Consider the following 21,955-nt stretch of genomic DNA (forward strand, 5'->3'; position numbering starts at 1 on the left):
TACAAGTGCCATCATCAATCTGTGTTCTGAGCCCGGAGGCGTGTTGGAGAGGATTTGTAAAGTCATCCATTTCCTGTCATTTGGAAATGACACAGATAGCACTGAATGCAGCTGAAGGAAATCCCATGATGCTCTTACCTAGCTGCAGCTCCATGTTGGTAATCCTGTTTTCCGAGGGAAACAGGATCTTTGGCGGCTTGTCGGTCAAAGGAGCTGAAAAGGAGGAAAAGACAATTTAAATATAGTATAATACAAAACCATTGAACAGTGCAGGCAGAATGTCTTTAAAGAAGAAGAGAAAGGATTTCACGTGGAGCTATTTTTACTTCCCAAAGTACTTATTGCACTTGGCTCAGGTTATTTTCTCTTTGCATCCCCTTCTGCCTTACAGAGATTGTTAAGCATTTTGAATACAGAGCACAGACAGAAGTTATCTCCCACTTTTTCCTCAAAATAAATAAATGCTCGTCCTATTTCCTATATCGAAAATTCCTCAAGCATTCAAAACAGTCTCTTTGCAGTCTATCCTCCCTAGTGTCGTAATACACCTTTATCTGACCTACTTACAATCATAAATGAATCAATGCTTTGCCAGGAACAAGCCATCATTTAATCTGCATGAGTGTTAGATATTTGAAGAGCCATCGCGGAGTCTGAGTGAGAGGGAGCAGCTGATGCTCTAATGATGCTAATCATCCATACGGCGGATGTCAGATGTCTGCCGCTGAAGTCCTTCCTCTGGGGAACGCCAGAACATGCAGCAGCTTTATTGTTGTTAAGAGCGTTTGTGTGTTCTGCGCTTCTTAGGGTTAAGGTTGAGGAGAACAGCAAGAGGGACTTGTATGTACATGATTAAACAGTTACAAGAGGGGAGAGGAATGGAGGTGCAGCGTCTACATGTTAGACGTCTCTAACACAAGGTACTTTATCTCCCACTCAGAAAGACAAACAACATCTGCATTTTTAAATCTTTTTTTTCCCAGAGATGTATTGCCACACACTTACACAGTCGCACATTTTGAATGTTTGATACCGCTGGCTGCTGAGCTGCTGGAAGCCTTGGGTCAATGTTTTTTGTTTAAAAGGCTTATAGAGGACAAGTTATGCTCCTTTTCAAGTTCATATTTGTATTCTGTGCTTCTACTGGGACATGTCTCCATGCTTTAATGTTCAAAAAGCTCTTTATTTTTCTCATACTGCCTGTCTCCTCTTTTCACCCTCTGTCTGAAACCAGAGTCCAGTCTGTTCTGTTAGCTGTTCGGCTCTGTTGTGATTGGTAAACCGCTTAGAGATATCCCGCCCCTTAGCTTATCACGTACAATGTTTTGGAGCACTAGCCTATAGAAGCACGAGTGTTACATAGTGATGTCACTATGTTACAGAAGTAAAAAAGGAGTCCAATGGAGGCGTTTCAGGGATTTACTTTTGGGATTTAAGCCTTTACAGACCAGTTCAATGCACAAAAACCTATAAAACACACTACAAAAAAGAGAAAACCGCAAACAACATAATATAGCCTCTTTAATCTCAAACATGGCCCTTGCTGAATGTGACAACTGTGTTTTGAATACAGAACACCAACTTTTGCTTTACAGCGGTGCTGAAAGACAAGACCAAACCACACATAAATGAGCACTGTATCACTGTTTGCCTTATGTAAGACATAATAAAAACACTGTTTTGTGATCGAATGTACCCATACTTTTAGAGCCAAATGTTGTCCGTTAATGTGAGTGCATTTACTCTGGACAAAAATGTGTTGCGACTGAAAGTCAGTGACGTGCGAGCATTATTGTTAATGCTAGTTTCTGTAGCAAGATTTCACAAAGGGAACACAATTCAAAAGATACATACTCATTGAGTTTCCTGCAGCCCAGCACTAAACCATGGGCTCTAACAGCAGCTGCTTGGCCGGTGAACATTTGGATCCGTGCCTCTAATCTGAAAGTGACACCTGTTGTACTCGGGGTGAACGACATTTATTGTATTCAAACTGTGCCATCTAACACTTAGTCAAGCCACTGTGCTGCATTGTTGAATATGGGTAGTTTTAGTCCACTTATATAAAGTAGGGAGCTTTTGTTCCCTTATGGAGAGCTCTTTGACTCATATTCTTGTTTTGTTGACCTCCGACCCGCTCTTAATTTTAATTTGGAACTTAAATGCCATATACTGTAAACCCTTCATTTATAGCAATTATCAGCAGCAAGCAATGAAACCAGTCAGACTGGCCTGTACCGGTACTTATATATACAGTACTTCATCATTATTATAACAGGAACAATCAAAGGTATAATTACAGCGCTTTCTCGCCTCACCTTCACGTAAAAAGGGGGAAAAGAAAGTCATAGACACATTTTTCTATTTTTTTAACACTCTGAGTTTGGTATATCCAGTGATACATTAAAACCTGCAATTCTTATTTTTTGTTGCTGTGGAATTACATCATAAGGAAAAATTGGGGCATGTTAAGCTCATTATAACCCGAATTGCTCTGCTTGGCAAGCATGACATGTTTGATATAATTGCAGACCTTAACATTTATTTTTCTGTGTAAAAAGGAACTCATTTCTAATTATAATACTGTGTTTACAAAAGTAAAACAGGTTTCATATAAGGTACGTAGGCTGGCAGGTACTAAGGATGCAAACTCTTACTCTGCACTTCCTTCTGCAGCTATGAAACAAAAACAAAAAAACCCTTATTGAATAAAACAGAAGCTTCTTCCCAACAGCAGACCTCTCAGGCACGTCTAATTATGTGGTGGTGAGTTTGCAAAGGCAGCATATTCAGGCCAGTTTGTAGCCTGGTGCTTTCATTAAGATGTTTCCTCAGAGTGTCCTCACAAGCCCCCTTCTTTAGCCTCATTATAAGAGTACTCTAACAAGCGGTTTGAAAGCCCTGCTCTGTTTTGGTGTCTGTATTTGGGAAGAAAGTGCCATGCAATGTTGTTCCGGGGAAGTGTATGGTCTGTCGGCAGCAAAGTGCGCGGTCGTGTAAAGTGCTTGGTTAAAGGCTGCGGGATAACATATTTATTTTGCTCCAAACTGTCAGAAGTAAGCGTTCACACGAGGAGAAGTGGACCAAAGAGTTTACTATAGTACGCAGAACCTGCTGGTATGTAAATACTGACGGAGACGCACAGTGATATCCATGAGAGGGGCGGTCATGGGCTTTTAGGCACAACTGTTTGCACTGTTAATAGGTAATCACACAGCACAAATTACACTGGATACTGATACAATTTTAATTACATATCAAACTGCTATACATAATTACACAATGGGTGATCCTATAGCCAATTATGCACGGGGCAAACAAATGAGGACAAGCTGTGTATGGGAGGCGTGAGGGGAAGCAGATGTGGTAAGGAGAACACAGATAGGAGGAGGAAGTCAGTGGAAGAAAAGTAGAGCTGCTGAAACAAAGAGAATAAAACAGGGCCATCTATAAAGCTAAAGTGAACCCGTCAAGAAACATGCTCCCCCGCATTTTGGCATGCTACACTTGCTTCCGAAAAACTCATTATCTTAATTACCACTTCTTTATGGGAAATACATCAATTATCATGGTTCGGGGGGGGGACAACGTTTAAAGTACGGAGGATTTGGAGCACCTCCTAACAAAGAAAAGAGTCTCAGATTGCCATTAGCAAAAAAAAATCTGCAATTAAGCTACTGTAGATATAAACAGGTAATTAAACATGCAAACGTCTCTGGTGAGCTGTTTAATCAAAGGTTGTCGAAGCATCACGAGAAAAGATATCAATGTCTCCTGTCTCTCAAGGACCTTCTCCGATTAAACGCTATATTTTCAGGGTTAGAATCAGGTGATACAACACAACACATCTGGTGAGCTAGGACAGGATTTTAAGAAAACAAATGTATATGTAATTGTTTATAAAAGACAGTATCTTGATAAAGGACACTTTGATATGAGGACAGGAGGAGGCAGGGTTTTGACCCCCTCTACCTCTTGAGTCTACAATGTCAACCTTCAAGGATAATAAATACGCAGTAATGTTGCAGAAGAGAAGCAGAGAGCATGTTGAGCTTTTAACTATGGCTAGATGTAATCGAACATACTTATGGCTAAAGGACTGCATTTGTTCCAGCCATTGTGACCACACTTTGAAATACACAGGTCAACATTCAACCATTCACACACATGCATACAGACGGAGAGTCTTCCATACAAGGACTGATAAACACACACTCACACGCCGTGTCATCGGGAGCAGTTTGTGGTTCCGAATCTTGTCCTAGGACACTATAAAATGTTGTCTGCAGGGGCTAAGTATCAAACGTCCGACCCTAAGATTCATGGACAAGCCTCGTGAGTCTCAGCCGTCCACTAATTTAACTTATTTTGAATCTTTCTGAGTTGAATTTGATGTATGACTTGTGCCATATGAATAGAGTTTGACTCTATGATTGACTGAGAAACTGCAGCTTTGCTTGTTAAATAATTGGTTAAAGCTGGCGAAACAGTAGTGAGTTCCTCCTCATTGATCGTGTCTGCGAATGACGTAGTATATGCCATGGTTGTCTGTGAGTCAATTAATGTAATGTGTGTGAGTATGTGTCTTTAGGGGACCATAATGACCTTGTCGGTGTGCTCGGCCAAACTTTACTCTCTGGGATCAATGATTCACTATGAAACATTGATGTCTGAGGATCATCATGGCATTTTTTATTCTCTGCAAACAAGGCTGAACTAATCCCAGAAGTATCTCTGTGAAGTCTTACAGCTGTATTTCTTTAACTTTTGGATGCATGCCATACATATGAAGTTGTAACACATGGAGAGGAAAACAACCGAGCCAGTAAGTGTAACTGCAGTGCGATATTTGCAAAGTAATTGCAAGCATGAGTGGGCTTGCGTTTTCCTCAGTTGTTTCCCTGTGAGTAGGTTTTAAGTGCTATCGAAGAGAGACTCTACACTAAAAGTATGTGAAAATGTGTGTGTGGTCTACTCCTGGGTACATTAACAGAGAGTGGGACTGTGTGGATGTAAGCTTTGTGACAAGTCATCCACAATTCCATTTCTGCTTGGTAGCGGAAAAGCCCACTGGACTGTCCTGATGGTTTTATTCTGGGTGACTGACTGTAGGGAAACAGCAAATTAGTGAATTAAGGATGAAGCTGAGATATTTGGATCACTGGGTTTTTTTTTTGGTTAGACATTCAAATTGTGGATGTGGGTGTTGGGGGGATTCTGCCTCAAGAGAAATGTGCTGATGGCAAATTAGTGACAAAGGTGAAAATAAGAACAAATTGAATGTACAAATTGCATGCAGTGTATGGATGAGCAGGTACTTACACAGGCATACAAATAGACATGGACAACACACACACACACATACCCACACATACACACACATACCCACACACATACCCACACACACACACACACACACACACACACACACACACACACACACACACACACACACACACACACACACACACACACACACACACACACACACACACACACACACACACACACACACACACACACACACACACACACACACACACACACACACACACACACACACACACACACACACACACACACACACACGTTGCTAACAGAGGCCTGCATTGTTCTTTGGTCTCAGGAAATTGGCTCCCAAAGGGTTTTCAGTATTTCCACCAACAAAGGAAGTCAAGCTAGAGAAGAAAGGATCAAATAAGAGGTTGGAGACTTGGACAAACACAAAGTCCTTGTGAGTCTCCCAAGACTGCTAAGCTTGAGTAGAGAAGTCTCGGATCTCCTCTACGGATGGCAGACTCCCATATTGTACTGCGGGAGATCACCATATATTAACAGTGACCTTCCTCTGTACAGTTGTCACCTTTGAGCCAGTTTCATTACATTCCTGATGGCGCAATAACCATGCTGTATGATTCCCTTATAAAGTCACCTCAGAGTAAACGGAATTCAATTCCAGGCCCGACCATTTCCCACATGAGAGAAGCCGAGTAGAAAGCTGCGTGGTGTCATCGAGAGAAAGCTAATAAAAGGAGTTATACTCAGACCAAACCACATCCCGCTCCCCCACTGTCCACTAATGTTGTGCTCTCTAAGACTCCTGCCTCTGGCAAAGCTGAAATACTTCAACATCAAAAGCGTGTGTGCGTTCTTCTTTCCAGGAATATAACTAGACATGGTCCTGGATCATCGTCCCAGGAACCATCTAATACCAGGGAAGGTGAGAACAATTGCTCCCTTTTGGCCAAGCGTCCAGTCAAGCTTTTCCGCCTAAGCAGCTCTCTAAGAGACCATCTGATGATGGAACACGGCCGTGATCAAGCTGTTCAAAGTAGGATTCCAGCTGTGAGGCCTTAATAAAATAAGAAAAAGAGGACGTTAAGAGCAAGTGTTTCGTATCAGTTCCTTGCTCATTTGCTGAGCATGTAAACCAACCAATGGGAACTACATTTAACAATTCATTACCTACTAAGTACTACATGGAGAGCAATTAAAGATGAATTTGACTAAAGGACCAGGAATCTGTTAGAGAGGGAAGATGGAGTGGGAGAGCGATACAGCGATAGGGAGCCGACTGAGGAAAATGTGTTATGGATTGCTGGGGGTTCACCGTGTTCCAGCCCTCTTATTATTAATAATATCCCAGAAATGATTACATCACAATGTTACATAATTAGAAGATATCCACAGCTCAAAAGTATCTTCTACCTTGTTAAATTCTATTGGCATTTTAACTTATCAATAGTTTAATACTGGGAATGGGTCATATATCTACATGTTTTAGAAAAGATAGTCTCAGGTTAATTATTAAATGTAAGCTAGTTCATTATTAGAGCTTCCAGTATCAGCTATGTTATTAGTGAACTGTATTTCTTAGCAACCTGGGTCAGAGCAATCAACGTTTACTGTTACTTATTATTATTTTAAAGCTTTTCACCTCTGAAATAAAAGGAGGTATGGCAATGTCTGTGTGGTGGCAAAACGTGCCACTGACCCTTAATGCTAGTGCATGCGTCTTCATGACCTTTATAAATGCTGTTGCTCCATCCAATAATCTCACTGTTGTTTGTTCCTAGGAGAGCTGTCGGCAGGCTTCCCCTCCTCGAAGTGAATTAAAAAGCCTTTTATCTATAAATCAACATCAATTAGCCAAACAGTCACCGTGAGTTAGACTTCAAGTGGCTGCAGACACTCAAGAAATATAGGCCTCCACCCAGTATTGCAATTGACTCATCTCTACTTAAAAAGCAACCTCATTAAGACCGTCTTAATTTATTTTCCACATTCTCAACAAGGATTACATTTTATGCAGGTTGATAGAATAACTGGCATTGTACTCACAGGAAGAGGCACAATTAAGCAGTCAGGGAATGTGAATAGTGTTATAATGAATGAGGATTTTATGGGTCTATTGTTTACAGAATAGTGAGCAGAAAGCAGGGATGCTGAGGCAGGGGGATAGAGGAGAGAGACAGGGGTGTCCTCCAGATTTTATGGTCTCCGCTGTGCATCAGAGTGGAGCAGAAAAATGAGAACAGGTCCCCGGACCCACAGCAATGTTTAAATTAATCGTAAAAAGCAGAGTAAAATAGTGAGACGTAGATGACTGATATTAGGCAGGATTTGCTTCACTGTGGAAATGACAACAAAGACTGTCTCCAGATCTAATGAAAGGAAATGAAAGTAATTACACTGATAAAGCGAGCCAAGTGTCGGCAAATGCAAAATAACAAATCAAACCTTTGTCACACACAAAAAACATCTTTTCATTTCTTCTTGCGGTCTGAAGGGATCTGTGATACATATGGGGCGCGTCTTAATCACTCAACAACAAGAGCAAAGCGCTAGGTCTTTCCAGGGCAGTTACACTCCAAACACGCCTATTCCAGGTAATGTATGAGCAGCAGGGCAGAGGGCAAATGGGCTGGCTGAAGGTGGATATATTGGAAAGTGTGGTGATAAATAAGTTTACTCTCAGCTAGGGTTGTAATGGTTTACAGCAATATGAAACCTGACAGAAATAGAACCATTTGCTAATCTATGTAATACAAAAATGACATAGGTGAGAGAGTGGGAGATTTAGGGACAAAGATTTGCAACTATAAGTTAATTGGTACAATATACAAACAACCGTAATAATGCCTTTTTTATTTAAAGCTTACAGCTCAATTTAAACGTAGTATGGGATTTAACAGATCTAACATATAATAGTGACGGTCTATTTTTAAAATTAGATTAATTCCTCTGTTTATTTTATCAACCTAAAAAAAAAGCTGTTACTGATAATAATAATACAAATAATATTATTAATAATACTACTACTAATATCAATAATAACAACAACAACAATAATTATTATAATTATAAGTTGTTACAAATAAAATCAACTGCTATTCCTGTCATAAATCTAACACATTTCACTTTGTAAATGGCGTCATTATATCTTAAAATGTGATACAGCTGCCTCTGCTTTGTTGTGCATTTAAATAATAAAACACAAAGCGCTGATTTTTCTCTTTTTTAAATTGGGCAGGAGGCTGTGATGCACAGGATTAATGAGCTCATGTAATCTAATGTCTCAGGCATAAAACAGCAGAAGGCCTAGTTATAACAGACCCGTCTGATACGCGTGTCACTTGCACGTGATTTAATGAAGGGAAACACAGTGGACGGCAGAACAGCACTGCACTCTGGGGCGGCATTATCAAATCTGAGGCTGCAGATTTATCAATGTATCTGTCCTGCTGCGTTCACATGGCTGCAGAGATCTAATGAGCTGAAGAAGAACAGTTTTATCCGGTATAAAGCAGCTGTGGATAACAGAATCACCCTCATCCATTTCTAGATCAATGCATACAGATATCCTGCTTTGAACAAGTTATTTTCTGATGCCCATTTGAGCTACTGGCTGGGGAATGATCATTTTGAGAGGTCTTATTATGCTTTATCGTGGTTTTCCCTTTCCTGTAGTATGTAACATAGGTTTTTGTGCATGTCAATGGTCTGCTAAAATCCCAAAGTTTCTCTCCCCCAAATCTTAACCACCTCCATTGTACTGCTTTGTTTACTCCCGTAACATAGTGACATCACTATCTAACACTTGTGCTTATATTGGATAGTGTTCCAACACATTGTAAGTGATAGGCGAAGGGGCGGGACAACTCTAAACGGTGTACCAATCACAACAGATCTGGCCAGATAACCAATTAGAGCAGACTGGGCTCTGGTTTCAGACAGAAGGTGAAACTCAACTTGTATTGTGTGATTAATGCAGTCGTTGTCTGCTGGTATTGATAAAATCCGAAACAGACGTGGATTCACAAGGATTCATAAGGCATAGTTCAACTGTTTCTTCTTTTTTAAATGTATTTATAAATCTTTTAATGTACTAGTCTTTCAACAAAAGAACGTTGCCATTGTATGAATCAAGTCTATGTCTGCATGTTATAAACCCTTGAGTGTGTGTTTGAGTATGTGCTCTCATCCATTGTCACATGAACGTACAAGGAGAGAGAACAGGTGACAAGAATGGTGAAGGTCAGCGAGAGGTAAGAAGAAAGTGTGAGAGGTTAAGAACAAAGTGTGAGAGGTTAAGAACAAAGTGTGAGAGGTTAAGAACAATGTCTGATCTTCATAGAGTCATTTGGCTGTGAGGATACATAAAGAGGTGAGCATGTGAGGATGGATGCATCTGTGATGTAATTCAAAGTCCAAATGAGTATGAATAAATTGAAGGGCAAACCACAAGTTGTGCATGTGTCTGAGTTTGTTTTATGAGCGCGCGCTGAACGTTAGTGCTTCTGGGACCTTGGATGGATGTGAAGTGGAAGGAGACTAAGATAAAGAGGGATTGCATGCAAAGAGGTGTAATGAAAGAGGACAGAGAGGGGTGGAGGAGGTAAAGAGGATGGAACGGATAACTTGAACAGTGTTAACAGTCGGAGTCTGCTCCATCATTAACCATACTGCTGATGAAGTATCGACATATCAACAATCTGTGTGGGTGCAGCTTAGCACAGTCTGCTTCGTGTCCTCCCCGCGCTCAACAGCTCACTCTTTTCATCTCTCTCTGACACCGCTCTTCTTAAGTCCTTTCACTCGAGCAGAGCGATATTTTCTTTCACTCTGTCAGACTAAGAAGCGCGGCCCTTTCTCCCACACTGTCATCCTTTTGTCACCGTCCTAGAGTTGCTCCCATCACTCCTTTCAGTAAACCTCTCCACTTCTTTTCTTAGCTGCTTTTCTTGCACACTCATCCCAGCTTATGTCCCTGCCTCTCCATGGCAGCATGTAGGTCTGTGCAGTTTATCTTGGATAATATCACCGTGAACTTTAATGTTTCCCAATGGGCAGAGTGTACGCTACACTGTTCTTCCATTAGGGCTCAGCTCACAGACATTGTGTACACAATCAATAATGCAGGTCAGTGCTTATCGTCAGTTGGTGTGCAACATCAGCATACACCCTGGCTACATGGTGTAGCATGCACACATACACGCACATGCATTTGGTACGCACTACTGCAGTGCCTAATTCTTGCAAACACACACCAAGCATGCACTACACACACTCATTTAGTACACACACCTTACTGTCAGCCTCAGATAACAGAAGCCAGCCGTGGAGTGGCGATAAAGAAGCTATTTCTGCTATATGAATGAGAACATTTACAATATACACACCTGTGTGGAGCGTATACAGATAGGCAGAGGGGAATATCAACAAAGGGACACATGCAGCACTCTACAGAAATATAAAAACATACATTCACAGATAGGGGAGATACTGACCATGAACAAAAAAAAACTGCAGCTAGTCCTACAGTTGGCAATGAAAGAGGATTAGCTCTGTAATCAGTGCCAATCTCTGTGGGTGATTCAGAGGGAAGCCCGAGTGGCCTGGTGTCCGTTCTGTTCCTCGCTCAGAGCAAAAGGAAGAGGCTAACCCAGTCACCTGCAAGGGGGGGGAGGGGGGGGGAGTCAGAGCAGGTGGATGCACACCTGAGGGACGGGATTAACACAGTCCTGGCACATTACAACCAGCACGCACAGTCTTATCCCACTGGAAGGGGTGTGTGTGTCTCTGATTTCACCAGGTGTGCACACACACTGCTACTAGCAGTAGGCTGTACCTGACACTCAGAGGGCTGAGATTTACACGAAGGAACAGAGGAACAGAAAGGCGGCCTGCAGGGTCAGCTCGCCGCCATCTGCTCCTTCAGGTCCTTTTGACCCGTCGCCACGGCAACCTCAGCAGTTCACATAATCCACTGTTACGTCTCATCTGTGTTTAATAACCCTGTGATAAATGTGCACGAATTAACTGGTCTTTGTAGTAACTCCACTGTGCTCTACTGGGAGTATGTTATGATGAGCGATCCACTTCCACTAAAGGTCCACCATACATACAGTATATATATATATATATATATATGTATTTTCGGATACTACTTGAATATGCGTACACGCTGTAACGATGAAATATCCTTAATTTCTTTCATATTGTCTGCCTGAGTATAGCTGTTTAACAACATAGAGTGAATTTACGTGGGATGTGTTAAGGACAGACATTGAGTGCGTTATACCACCGAACAATTAAGGAAACACTGTATTGTAAAAATAAAAACGTAATATATTTAAGTGTTGGGAAGGTTACTTTTGAATTGCAATAAATTACAGCTACGTTGTTAAACATTTAAAAAGCATTTCAACTTTATTAATTACTTTATCAACATAATGTCACTTTTGGATTAGTTTTCTAATATGGTTCAAAACTTGTCAAAAAGACCCTAAAAAAGGCCCTTCCTTCCTGCACCACGGCCCCTGGTAGAACCCCACACACATGGACTGGAATAGCCCTGATGTGCAATAACACTGAGTGCAATATAGTCAAATGCAAAAATAAACTCCTGCAATTTCACGTTTACTACCATGGAGAACATAACTTCTATTTTGTTTTAGTTTTTTACTTATTGTGTTATTAATAAACGCATACTTAGACAGCTTCTTTTTTTTACTCACTTTATCTGCTGTTGGAGTCATGTACATTTCTCTGTTGCGGGACAAATGAAGGATTTCTGATATTCAATTAAGATTGCAACAGATCAACAACATGGGATGTTATAGTTCACAAATAAGCCTTTTCACCATCAAATCAGTTGCAGATGAAAAATAACTATCATTTCTAAACACATTTGTCACAGTAACTGATCACAATTCCATTTCTTCAGCGACTTCACTCTTTTATCTTTTTTATTTTGCTCGCTGCTTGATGTTGCGTGAATGTAAACCTTGATGCGTTTACTGAAGAAATGCAAACAGCTCTACCTGATGGAGTCATTGCTGTACGGCGCTGTGCTTATTGCCTGAAATGGATACAAATATTATTCTCTGAAAGTTTCTTATATATTCTGGCAGGCTATTTCTTTTACCTCTAGTTTATGGTCATATCTTAAGTGTCTGAATGAGGACAGTTTGCAATAGACTGGGTTTAATGGATACGCAATTGACTAATCCGCATTATTAGACTCCTTTATTTGCAGGAGTAGGTGTGCTGAGGGTGGGCAATAAAGTTTATATGTGTTTTTCCTAATTACACCATTCAGTACCTGCAGATTTTTATACAATGTATCACAATCACTTATCTTTTTAACCCTTCCAAGTGCATTGGAAAATATGTCCAATAATAACAGACATATGCTAATAAAGAGATGCTAGACATAGCAGTATTCTCACAGCGCAACACAAACAAACACTTTGTTCTGGCATGAATGGCCACACACACACACACACACAAACACGCACACACATAACTTGATGTTGGAGCCACTATAGAGTGTTTATAATCTGTGCCAAATTCTAATTAGAGATTCAATAGTCTCATCTGAGATCATGATGCACACAACAAAACAAACAAACAATAACATGGGTACCGTGCACACATAGATAGACACCAAAATAGACTCTGGCATACAGTACAGAGTAAACAAACAGTTTTTTAATGGAGAGCAGCCATTGTAAGCATGACACAACTGGTGGACTAAAGAGCCTCTAAGCTGCGTTTTAGCAGCTGATTCATATAAAGCCAGCCACATACTGTAACACGGTGCCAGGGTGAGACCTGCAAATCCTGTGTTTGTTTGCTTCCCCCTCTTCCAAAAGCCTAACGATGCTCTTCTCTCCCAGCCTTCTAAGACAGATGGAGATCATTAGCTTCTCTCACCCCCCCACCCTCCCTCTTTTTCTCTCCACGATCTGTCACGTCTAAACCACAGGCGCTCCTTGTTTCACGTTTTCACTCACCCCTTCCTCCGTTTGCCTCTCACTCACTGTCTCTGCCCATCTCCCTCTACACAGATTTATATCGAAGGGTTTCAAACTCCAGCAGAATCTTACAACTTTAACAAGTGCTTCATCACTCTTGTCAGAAGTAGTTACAGGAGTCATGACACACACTTCCCAAGAGAGGAGGAATTGATGAGAAGCAATTAGACTCTGATCCTGGTGTGAACGGGATGGCCTCCACTCTTCTTCTCGACTTAGAAACATGGACACCAGCAGCTATTTGGGCATGTGTCAGACACAACATTCCCTAACTTTGAAACTGCACATGTGTAAAGAAAGTTTACGCATTATATAATCCGTTAAGAGTCAAATGTAATATTAATAGTGACCTTTACAGCTGCAATTGCTCTGTGGTTTTCCTAAATCTGCAAAAGGCATTTAGACTCCATTATTTGTAAAGTAACCTCCATCATATCTTGATGGCATTATTAGGAGGCACATGTGGATATATACAATTAACACCAAACAGTGAAGAGCGATGGGGTGTGTTTCTAGTATTGTAACAGTTTGTCGAGCATGCCTGTTTGCAGTAGTGCTGAGAAGTGATAACAGAGCTCCTGCTGTCCTGCCTGCACTGGTGACCATCTGGACCGAATCCATCACTTCCTCCTGCACTTCCTTTGTGGCCCCGACTCCTAATTTGTCATCATGACACCGTGGTGGTGGGACCAGCGATAGGAGGGGCCATTTAGCAGCAAGTCGTCGAGCTGACTGTCAATGTCAGAATGTCTTAGTGTTTGTTAACTAAACATATTACATTTTAAAGGGGCCCTATTATGCTCCTTTTCAGGTCCATATTTGTATTTGGTGCCTCTACTGGGACATGTCTCTGTGCTTTAATGTTCAAAAAGCTCTTTATTTTCTCATACTGCCTGTGCTGCAGCACCTCTTTTCACCCTCTCTCTGAAACCAGAGCTCACTCTGCTCTGATCGATTAGCTGGCCGGCTCTGTTGTGATTGGTCAACTGCTTAGAGATGTCCTACCCCTTAGCCTATCACGCTTAGGTGATTACTTTCTTCATGGAGCTGACCTGAGGTTATTAGAGGGGTGAACATCTGTTACGTGCAGCCTTTTTGGTAGGTTTTTTCCATGGATTAAGACAGAAAATCATTATCCCTGGAATTTAAGAAGTCGTAATGCCAGGGCTATCTGCATGTCATGCTCCACCTAGTGAATGATTCTCCAACGCTGCGATTGAGCGTGTGATCAGGCCACTTGTGTGGCTGTAAGTACACAGATTTTGCATCTAAAAAATATACTTTGCTTCACATCTGAAAGGTAAGCTACATAGCTAGCATGACATTTTATTGATCCCAGAGCAGCTTGATAGTTTTTCCAGTTGAATAGTGCAATAACAGTATGCCAAGCTCACCTCTTAGTATTTGATTACTACAGTAGTGACTTTAATAGGGTTTGAGCTTCACCTCATACTGTATGAGAGTCCTCAGTGAGCTTACAAACACACAAAGCCTGGACTCGTTCAGGGATCTGTTCTGGGAAAATGGAGTTGATTTCAACAAGAATTCCCATTATATCGGAGGTTCATTTGTGTTATTCTGCCCTACACCATTAACCTGATGCGCCAGATGGTTTGTTTACACAGCACCATCTGAGAAGCTGTCATTGGAAGAGTGTTTGGAAAGTCAGGCACTTTCAGAAAATACGAGACAGGTGATCAGAGTAACATCTGTCAATAAAACTTTTGCCATAGCCATTCAGAGGATTGGCAGAAACCTTTTTGGGAACCGAGGACATTTATCAGTGCTGTTCTCTGATAAAGCAATACAATGCAGTTCTGATATAACTGATTCTGAAGCAGCTTTTCTTCTAACTACGCTAATGATCTTATGACATAGCAAGACTCCAACTGCTTGGCAACATAACAAAACCCTCTGAGTAAATCGCTCCAGTTCCTTTCCTGCTTTACTCAATTTAAACTCTCTACAGTGATAGGTTTACGCAAATGTCAGCCTACATACAAGTAACACAAGTGCATACAGGCACTACAATAGACCAGACGGCAGTCTCCAGCCAGTATTTACATTGAATCCTAAGCTAATAAAAGCAGAGGAGCTGATTGAGTGCTTTGACCTCCCTGGAGGTGGCCGAGGTTAAACGGGTGCAGGGCTGGGCTCTCTTTTTCCACTTTTAAAAGCCTGACATGTTCCCTGCAGAACGTCTGACCCTCACTGACCACAAATCAACCAGCAATTACAAACTATAGAAAGCCACGCACACACAGCACTTTCAGACCAGTGCTGCTGCATAGACTGGAAACTAAAAGGACAAAGCAATATACTGTGAAAGTGCAATATCAAGAGCCACAGGGTAGAATGGGGAGGATGTATGAAATGCTATGTATGTAGCAAAGATGTACGTGTCACCTTGATTGGACTGTTGCGGTGAGAGTAACATGTTCTCTGGCATTGTCAGTGTCATTATTAAGAATGTAGAGAATGTTTCATTCAGCCAACATTTCACGCAGTGCTTTTTATCAATGTCTTGCCTATTGTAGCCTTTGTGAAAGTAAAGAGATGTACTGTTAATAGTCCTGGAACTGGAAACTTGAGGTCTGATTTGTAGTCATGTCCAGCTGTTTTCTTCCATGGCTGTGTGTCTCATAAATAAGGCAAGTCCCAGAGGGCAGGAAGTCAACACTTTGTTACAAAACTATGCCCGTTTCTTCTCCACTTGGAAATACTTGTAGCAAAACAGCTGAACCACAAGGTGCCAACCCTAGATCTGGCAGTCCTTTATGGCAGTCAGTGTGGAGGTGGCTATTCAGATGGAACGAAAAAGCAATTGCATTCATTAATAACATGCAAAAAATGTTGCGATCAGAATTTTGCGATCACCTCGCATTCGTTACGTTTTAATACATGTTTTATATCAGACTGAACCTTCAGTTTAACAAATAAAAAACAACTAAATCATGTCATTTAATACATTGTTCACAATACAACTTTTTGGGATTCCACATTCCCTTTAAAAAGCATGTGAGAAATATTAAGATTTATTCAAAAACTCAAGGAAACATGAGGGGTGGGGAGTCATAGCCATACAAAGGGTCATTTTGTAGGTGAAGTGTTCCCTTCCAATCCTTTTGTGCATGTTTAATTAATGCAAAATCCCATGTGCAATTTGTGTCGCAGACAATAATTCCCCTTGCTTAGATAAAAGGGAATAAAACAGTGGATAGTAGGTGGACACTCCACACGGTAATGTTTCACAAAGAAGCCCAATCAGCGCTGTACCGTCAAACTCTACGTCATCAAAGAGCTACGTGACACGAGAGGATGTAACGATATCTGCATTATTTGCATTTCGGATACAACCGCCTGTTAGCTTCAAAGCGCCGCGGCAGAGGGAAACAGAGAGGCTCTGACAGTAATGACTAATCATGGACCAGCGATACAAAGAGAGCCTCTTCACAGAAAGCCTTTGATGCAGGTGAATCACATCCTAAACATACTTATTAGCAGGAGAGAGGGGAGGAGAGAAGGGGGAGGAAGGGTGAAGGGAATGGGGGGAGAGAAATTTGTTCCGCACGTTAGCTGGCATGCTTGGGTGCGCGAGAACAGAAGGTTGGCATAATGAATTTTGGCGTGCAAGCGGCTGTTAATGAAATAAAGAGCCCCACCCCAACAGAGGTGTGAATGTGGGTGTGCTGGAGTGTGTATAAGTGTGTATGCAAAACAGAAGAAGAAGGGGACAAGACAGAAGAAGTTGGAGAAGTGAGGAAGAGATGGTTGAGGGCTGTTTGAGTGAGAGAAGGGAACATGCAGAGACAAAAAGTCAAAGAGAAATATGTTCATTAAGTTACTTGTAACAAAAGTATAGTGTGTGTTTGTGTGTGCGCCTGTATAGATTTTCAAGGTAAACAATGTTTTCCTTTTGTAAGGTCCCCTCCGGTATACTCGTTCCTCTCTTATTTTGTCAAGCGTTCCAACCGTTTTCCCCAGTGTTCGTGTACCTGACCTTGCTACGTTTCCTGACCCTGCCTACTCCTCGTCGGTTTTAGTTGCCTGTCTCATTGATCCACCGTGTGCCGACCTTTTGTTAAGGAAAGACAGTTTTCTTCAAACTGAAGCCGATTGTTGGAGTCGTGCTGTTGAGTCCGTTGCCAGTTGTTACAACTTGTAGCTCCTAGACGCTTTGGTTGCATAATATGGAGTCTCTAACCATGTTGATTGGATATTTATTCTGTCTCTTTGTAAATGTTTGCTTTAGGGAGTGTGATGAGATAAAACACACAAACACAAAATCTTAATATTAAAAGTATAAACAGGTATGAAAGTTATTTTTCTCTTTGAGAAAAAGCACGGCGGACCGAGTTTGTAAGTAACTGTTTCTTTATTTTTTGGCCTCATAATCTTTCACTTGGCTCTGTTGCAGACGGACCTGCAGAAGAACACTTTCATGTTGAACTTTAACAAAACTTTATCACTTTTTATTTCTGGCTTCAGTCTCTAGAGAAGCACACGTATCACAAAGGACCCAGCTTTCTAGCGCCTCAATTTATAAATCAAAGCTTTTTGCTGAAACAACATAAAACACATGAAACACAGCGATCGATCTTCCAGCCAACAATTACTAAATATTGCAGCCAAGTCAGGACAGTCTTCTTTAATGGAGGTACAGTTTGACATACAGTACGTTCTCAGTAGGCCAGGTGGTGTTTGAGGCTCTGATGTGATTTTCAAAGCCCCAGAAGACAACCTATCCCCACCCTCTCAACACGGGTTGCCTAATTGACTGTTAATTTGGTGCTAATTATGTAACATGCCATCCCAGAGAGATGCCCCAGATGCCACGAGACAAAGGCGTGGGGAAGAGTGTTGCAGAATCGCATAGCAAAGCATTTAGAGAGACACTCTGTGTAGTTCGTCTGCATCTGCTTCATGAATTCAATGAGTCACGATGCAGAAGAAATAACACACACCGCATCAAGAGGCATTCAATCAAGTCAAAAACTGTGAAAAGTGGACTCTTAAGAAATAAGGGCATCCTCACGTTAACCACAACTGATTGTTAAACAAATATTCCTCTCTACAAGCAAGATGAATGAATCATTCAACAAACATTTCCTACTGAAAGTTCTGCCCCTGCATTAAAAATGAAACAGATTTTTTTTAAACCGTGAAAGTAATCAACTCTGAGGCTGGGTAGTGAGTGATTGGGTCAGAGACAGTGCTGAAGCTCTCTTTTCCCTCTGTTCTGTTAGCTCCTCAACATAAATATAACATGATTATGAAGTAGACCTCTCTGCTATTTTATTTATCAAAGTCACAGAGCCTTACACAACGTACACTGAAGAGTACTCTGCATGGCACCAGAGTATAGGGTATTATGAGAGAGTGCGCAGTGCCTAATAAATAAATGTGTAGGGATTAGTGGGTATACAATTCCATCAAATGATATCGCTCCTACTTTTTTAAATGTCTTTCAATAGTTTCAGAATTCACTAAGAAGTCAGTGCTCTCTAATCCATTCTTAGTGATGACTTAGACCTTGAGCATAGTTTATATGTCCTTTCTTGAAAAAATGCAACTGGAAACCTTACAAACATCTTTCAGTTAATGTAGCATTAGTCAGGGGCTACTACTCAGCCATGGATTACTTCCCATTTTTGAAGGGCTGGATTTCTTTTAATGGCCAGCAGGGGGTGACGCCACTGGTTGAAAAGTCAGAAAGTATAGAAGTCTATAAGAAAAATGACCTAACTTCCTTTTTGATTTATCTCCTCAGAAAAGGTTTTGATGATTCCTGAGTTTCTCAACCACTAATTTCAGATCCTTTTCAATACAGGATGGTTTTTATTTTGTACATTACGGTCCATTTAGAGTAAGATGGACGATAAAGCAACACATGCTTTAGGTTCTTAGTCTGCCTTTGCAGTTCAAATATTGAAATGTAACTTTTGTTTGTCTATTTTTCAGCATGGGTTGTACGGCGCTCAACACTCTTGTGTAACTAAACTAAACTGTGGTCCACAAAGTGTGATGTTACAGTAGGTACCGTATGTACGGTGAGTATTTATATACTTATATTGATCTATGTGGGCTACTGAGATTTACAATGATAGGACACTGTGTGTGGAATGAAGGCTTACTTCCATTTATAGCTGCTTTAGTTTCCTGGTATGAACGCCCTTTCATCAGCATTATTCCATTGAGGTTTAGTTTTTTTTTACAGTAAAACAAATAAGAACATATACCAAAGCTTGAATGAGAGACACAGAAAGCATGTGTTTGCTTGTGAATACAGCAATGCAGTGAGTTTACTCAGCTAAGCTCTAAGTGAACTACCTCTTTCGACACTGGGCATTCTCTGCATTCACTAATAGATTTCCTATTCTTGTCTAATTAAAAAGGGAAGCCTTTATCCCCTGAAAGGCTCCCAGAGCTATATGTAGGGGTGGAGAGGTCGCTGGGAATCCATCAGATTTGATGCAGTTAATCAGCATAAAGCTTGCTCCAGTGCACTGCTAAACAACAACTGCAGGAATGGACCCAGCCCTCCCAATGCAGCACACCGGGACTCCAGCCAGACTGAAGAAAGAGACAGTTCATATACAGTATAGTGTAGAATTTTTACTACAAGACCAGGTAGTTTCTTTATTCCCTCTAAAATCTGTAATTAAAGGGGATTTAAAAATAACTACAGAGACAGCTGGAGAGAGCAATATGGTGAGAGAGAGAGGAAGGTTTGTGGGAGAGAATATAAAGAAAGTGAGAGGACAGAGCCCTCGCCCACGGTAATTATCCGACTCTCCTTTTGTCTTTTTGAGCGACAACAAAAGAGATACGGAGAGAGGAGGGGAGAAGGGAGACAGGTGGAGGAGAGGAGAATAAAAGAGACCAGAACCAAAAGAGAGGAGCGAAAAGGGAAAGGATGGAAAGGAAATATAGAGCGGAGAACAATATTTTTTATGACACTCCTAAAACTCACATCATTCTGCAGCAAACTGGCAAGTCAGTAACACAGGCTGACTCAACCTCTTCCAGCGGTGCACAATTTGCCTCTCTCTTCCCACCACACACCTACTGTACAGAACAATTAAGGTACAGTATAGAGCAGTGAGGAGCAGAGGTGGTCCTGGAGCCAGCAGATGAATCACGAGAGACATTTTTTTTTTATTGTCGAGCTCCTGACAGGCTTGACAGAATTGTGTGTAATCTCAGCAAGGTGAATGTTGCAATCTGAAACTTTCATCAACATGATCTCACCCACACCATCAGATAAATGTCACATAGTCACTGCTAGAGCAAATAAAACTGCTACATGGCACCTTTCAACATCATCTCATACATTTTTGCAACACCGGCGACAGAGAAAAAACAGCACTCCTCTCCTGGCAAGACATGCAATGAAACTCAAACTTGCATGTGTGTCCAAAGTGGAAACCGGCCCTTTAAGTTGAACAGAAACTCTGCCATTCATTTGAAGCTATCACAGCTGGGCAGGCATGCATTGATGAATGTGCACATACAGCACATGTACACCTATAACAACATATTCACACACATATACATGCAGGCATAGGCATTGGCAGTGGCACAGACAACAGACTGTACTCACACTAACACACACACACACAGTGGAAGCACACTCTAGATGCTGACACTGGCTTTCTGGACAGCGTCTCCCTAACTGTGCGGGGATGCCAGAGGAGGAGAGAAAGAGCGAGCGAGAGTAGCAGCAATGTCGCTGTAAAGACATCATTTGCATTATGTACCAGGGAAAGTGGCGGCAACACAAAATGGTAATGACAGTTAAGGCGTTAAGTCACGGGCTCACTGGAAGGAACAGAAAAAATTTAAAGCCCTTATTTTTGACATAACTGTTATTCTCTGAGGAACTGCTGTCGGGTCCATAATAACGAGACGACGTATAGGGACATACACACTGTCTACCTCCAGAGAGTGGACATGTGTGACATGCTCTTATACACACATGGGTACTTGATCATGTAATGTGGGAGTGCTCTTCAACATCTCAGGTCGCTCTGTATCTCCACCCCTTAAGCTTAGAGGCTTCAACGGCACACTATGTATGATTTAGAGAATTGAGTGACAAGAAAAGGGCGACGGTTGCATCAATCTCATCTCGCCCTGTCATATGATTGCATCACATGTGTCTCACTTGAGCATATGCTTCAGTATGAGCACACGTGCATCATACTCAAGCAGTTTTTTTTTGAGGCAGTATGTAGGAGGCGGTTAGTATATGCAAATTCAAACACAGACATTGAAACCATTCATTATTTTAGACATTTCAGGGCTTTGCTGGATACTGTGTCCATTGTGGCGGTGATCAAATGTGTGACAGTGTCATATTTTCTGTCCCCATCCCCTGTGGTTGTTAATGGTCACCTTCTTATCTTTTAATTGGGCGGAGGGTTTTCTAGTCTTTTTCTTTTCTTAAGGACACTGTATAATGAGAGGGTTATTTAGAGCCCCCAATTGACCTTCAGTCCTTTTCAAATCCTATCATGAGAACAATACCGCAGATGGCACTGTGTGGATTATAAACTTTATTCTGTTGAGGCAGCAACTATGGACCCAGAGTGAGGTGGTGGTCGCTGCCTGTTGGGAGGAGAGTGAAAAAA

General features: G+C 41.4%; 1 protein-coding gene across 1 annotated transcript in view; it reads right to left on the minus strand.

Moving 5' to 3' along the window:
* il1rapl1a (interleukin 1 receptor accessory protein-like 1a) overlaps positions 1 to 21,955 on the minus strand; it is a 152,975-nt gene that overhangs the window by 53,262 nt on the left and 77,758 nt on the right. Inside the window, 1 exon segment of the mRNA XM_063887579.1 lies at positions 139 to 213. Within this exon segment, the coding sequence (XP_063743649.1) occupies positions 139 to 213 (75 nt within the window).

Source organism: Eleginops maclovinus, chromosome 7, assembly GCF_036324505.1.
Source record: "Eleginops maclovinus isolate JMC-PN-2008 ecotype Puerto Natales chromosome 7, JC_Emac_rtc_rv5, whole genome shotgun sequence".
Lineage (NCBI taxonomy): Eukaryota > Metazoa > Chordata > Actinopteri > Perciformes > Eleginopidae > Eleginops > Eleginops maclovinus.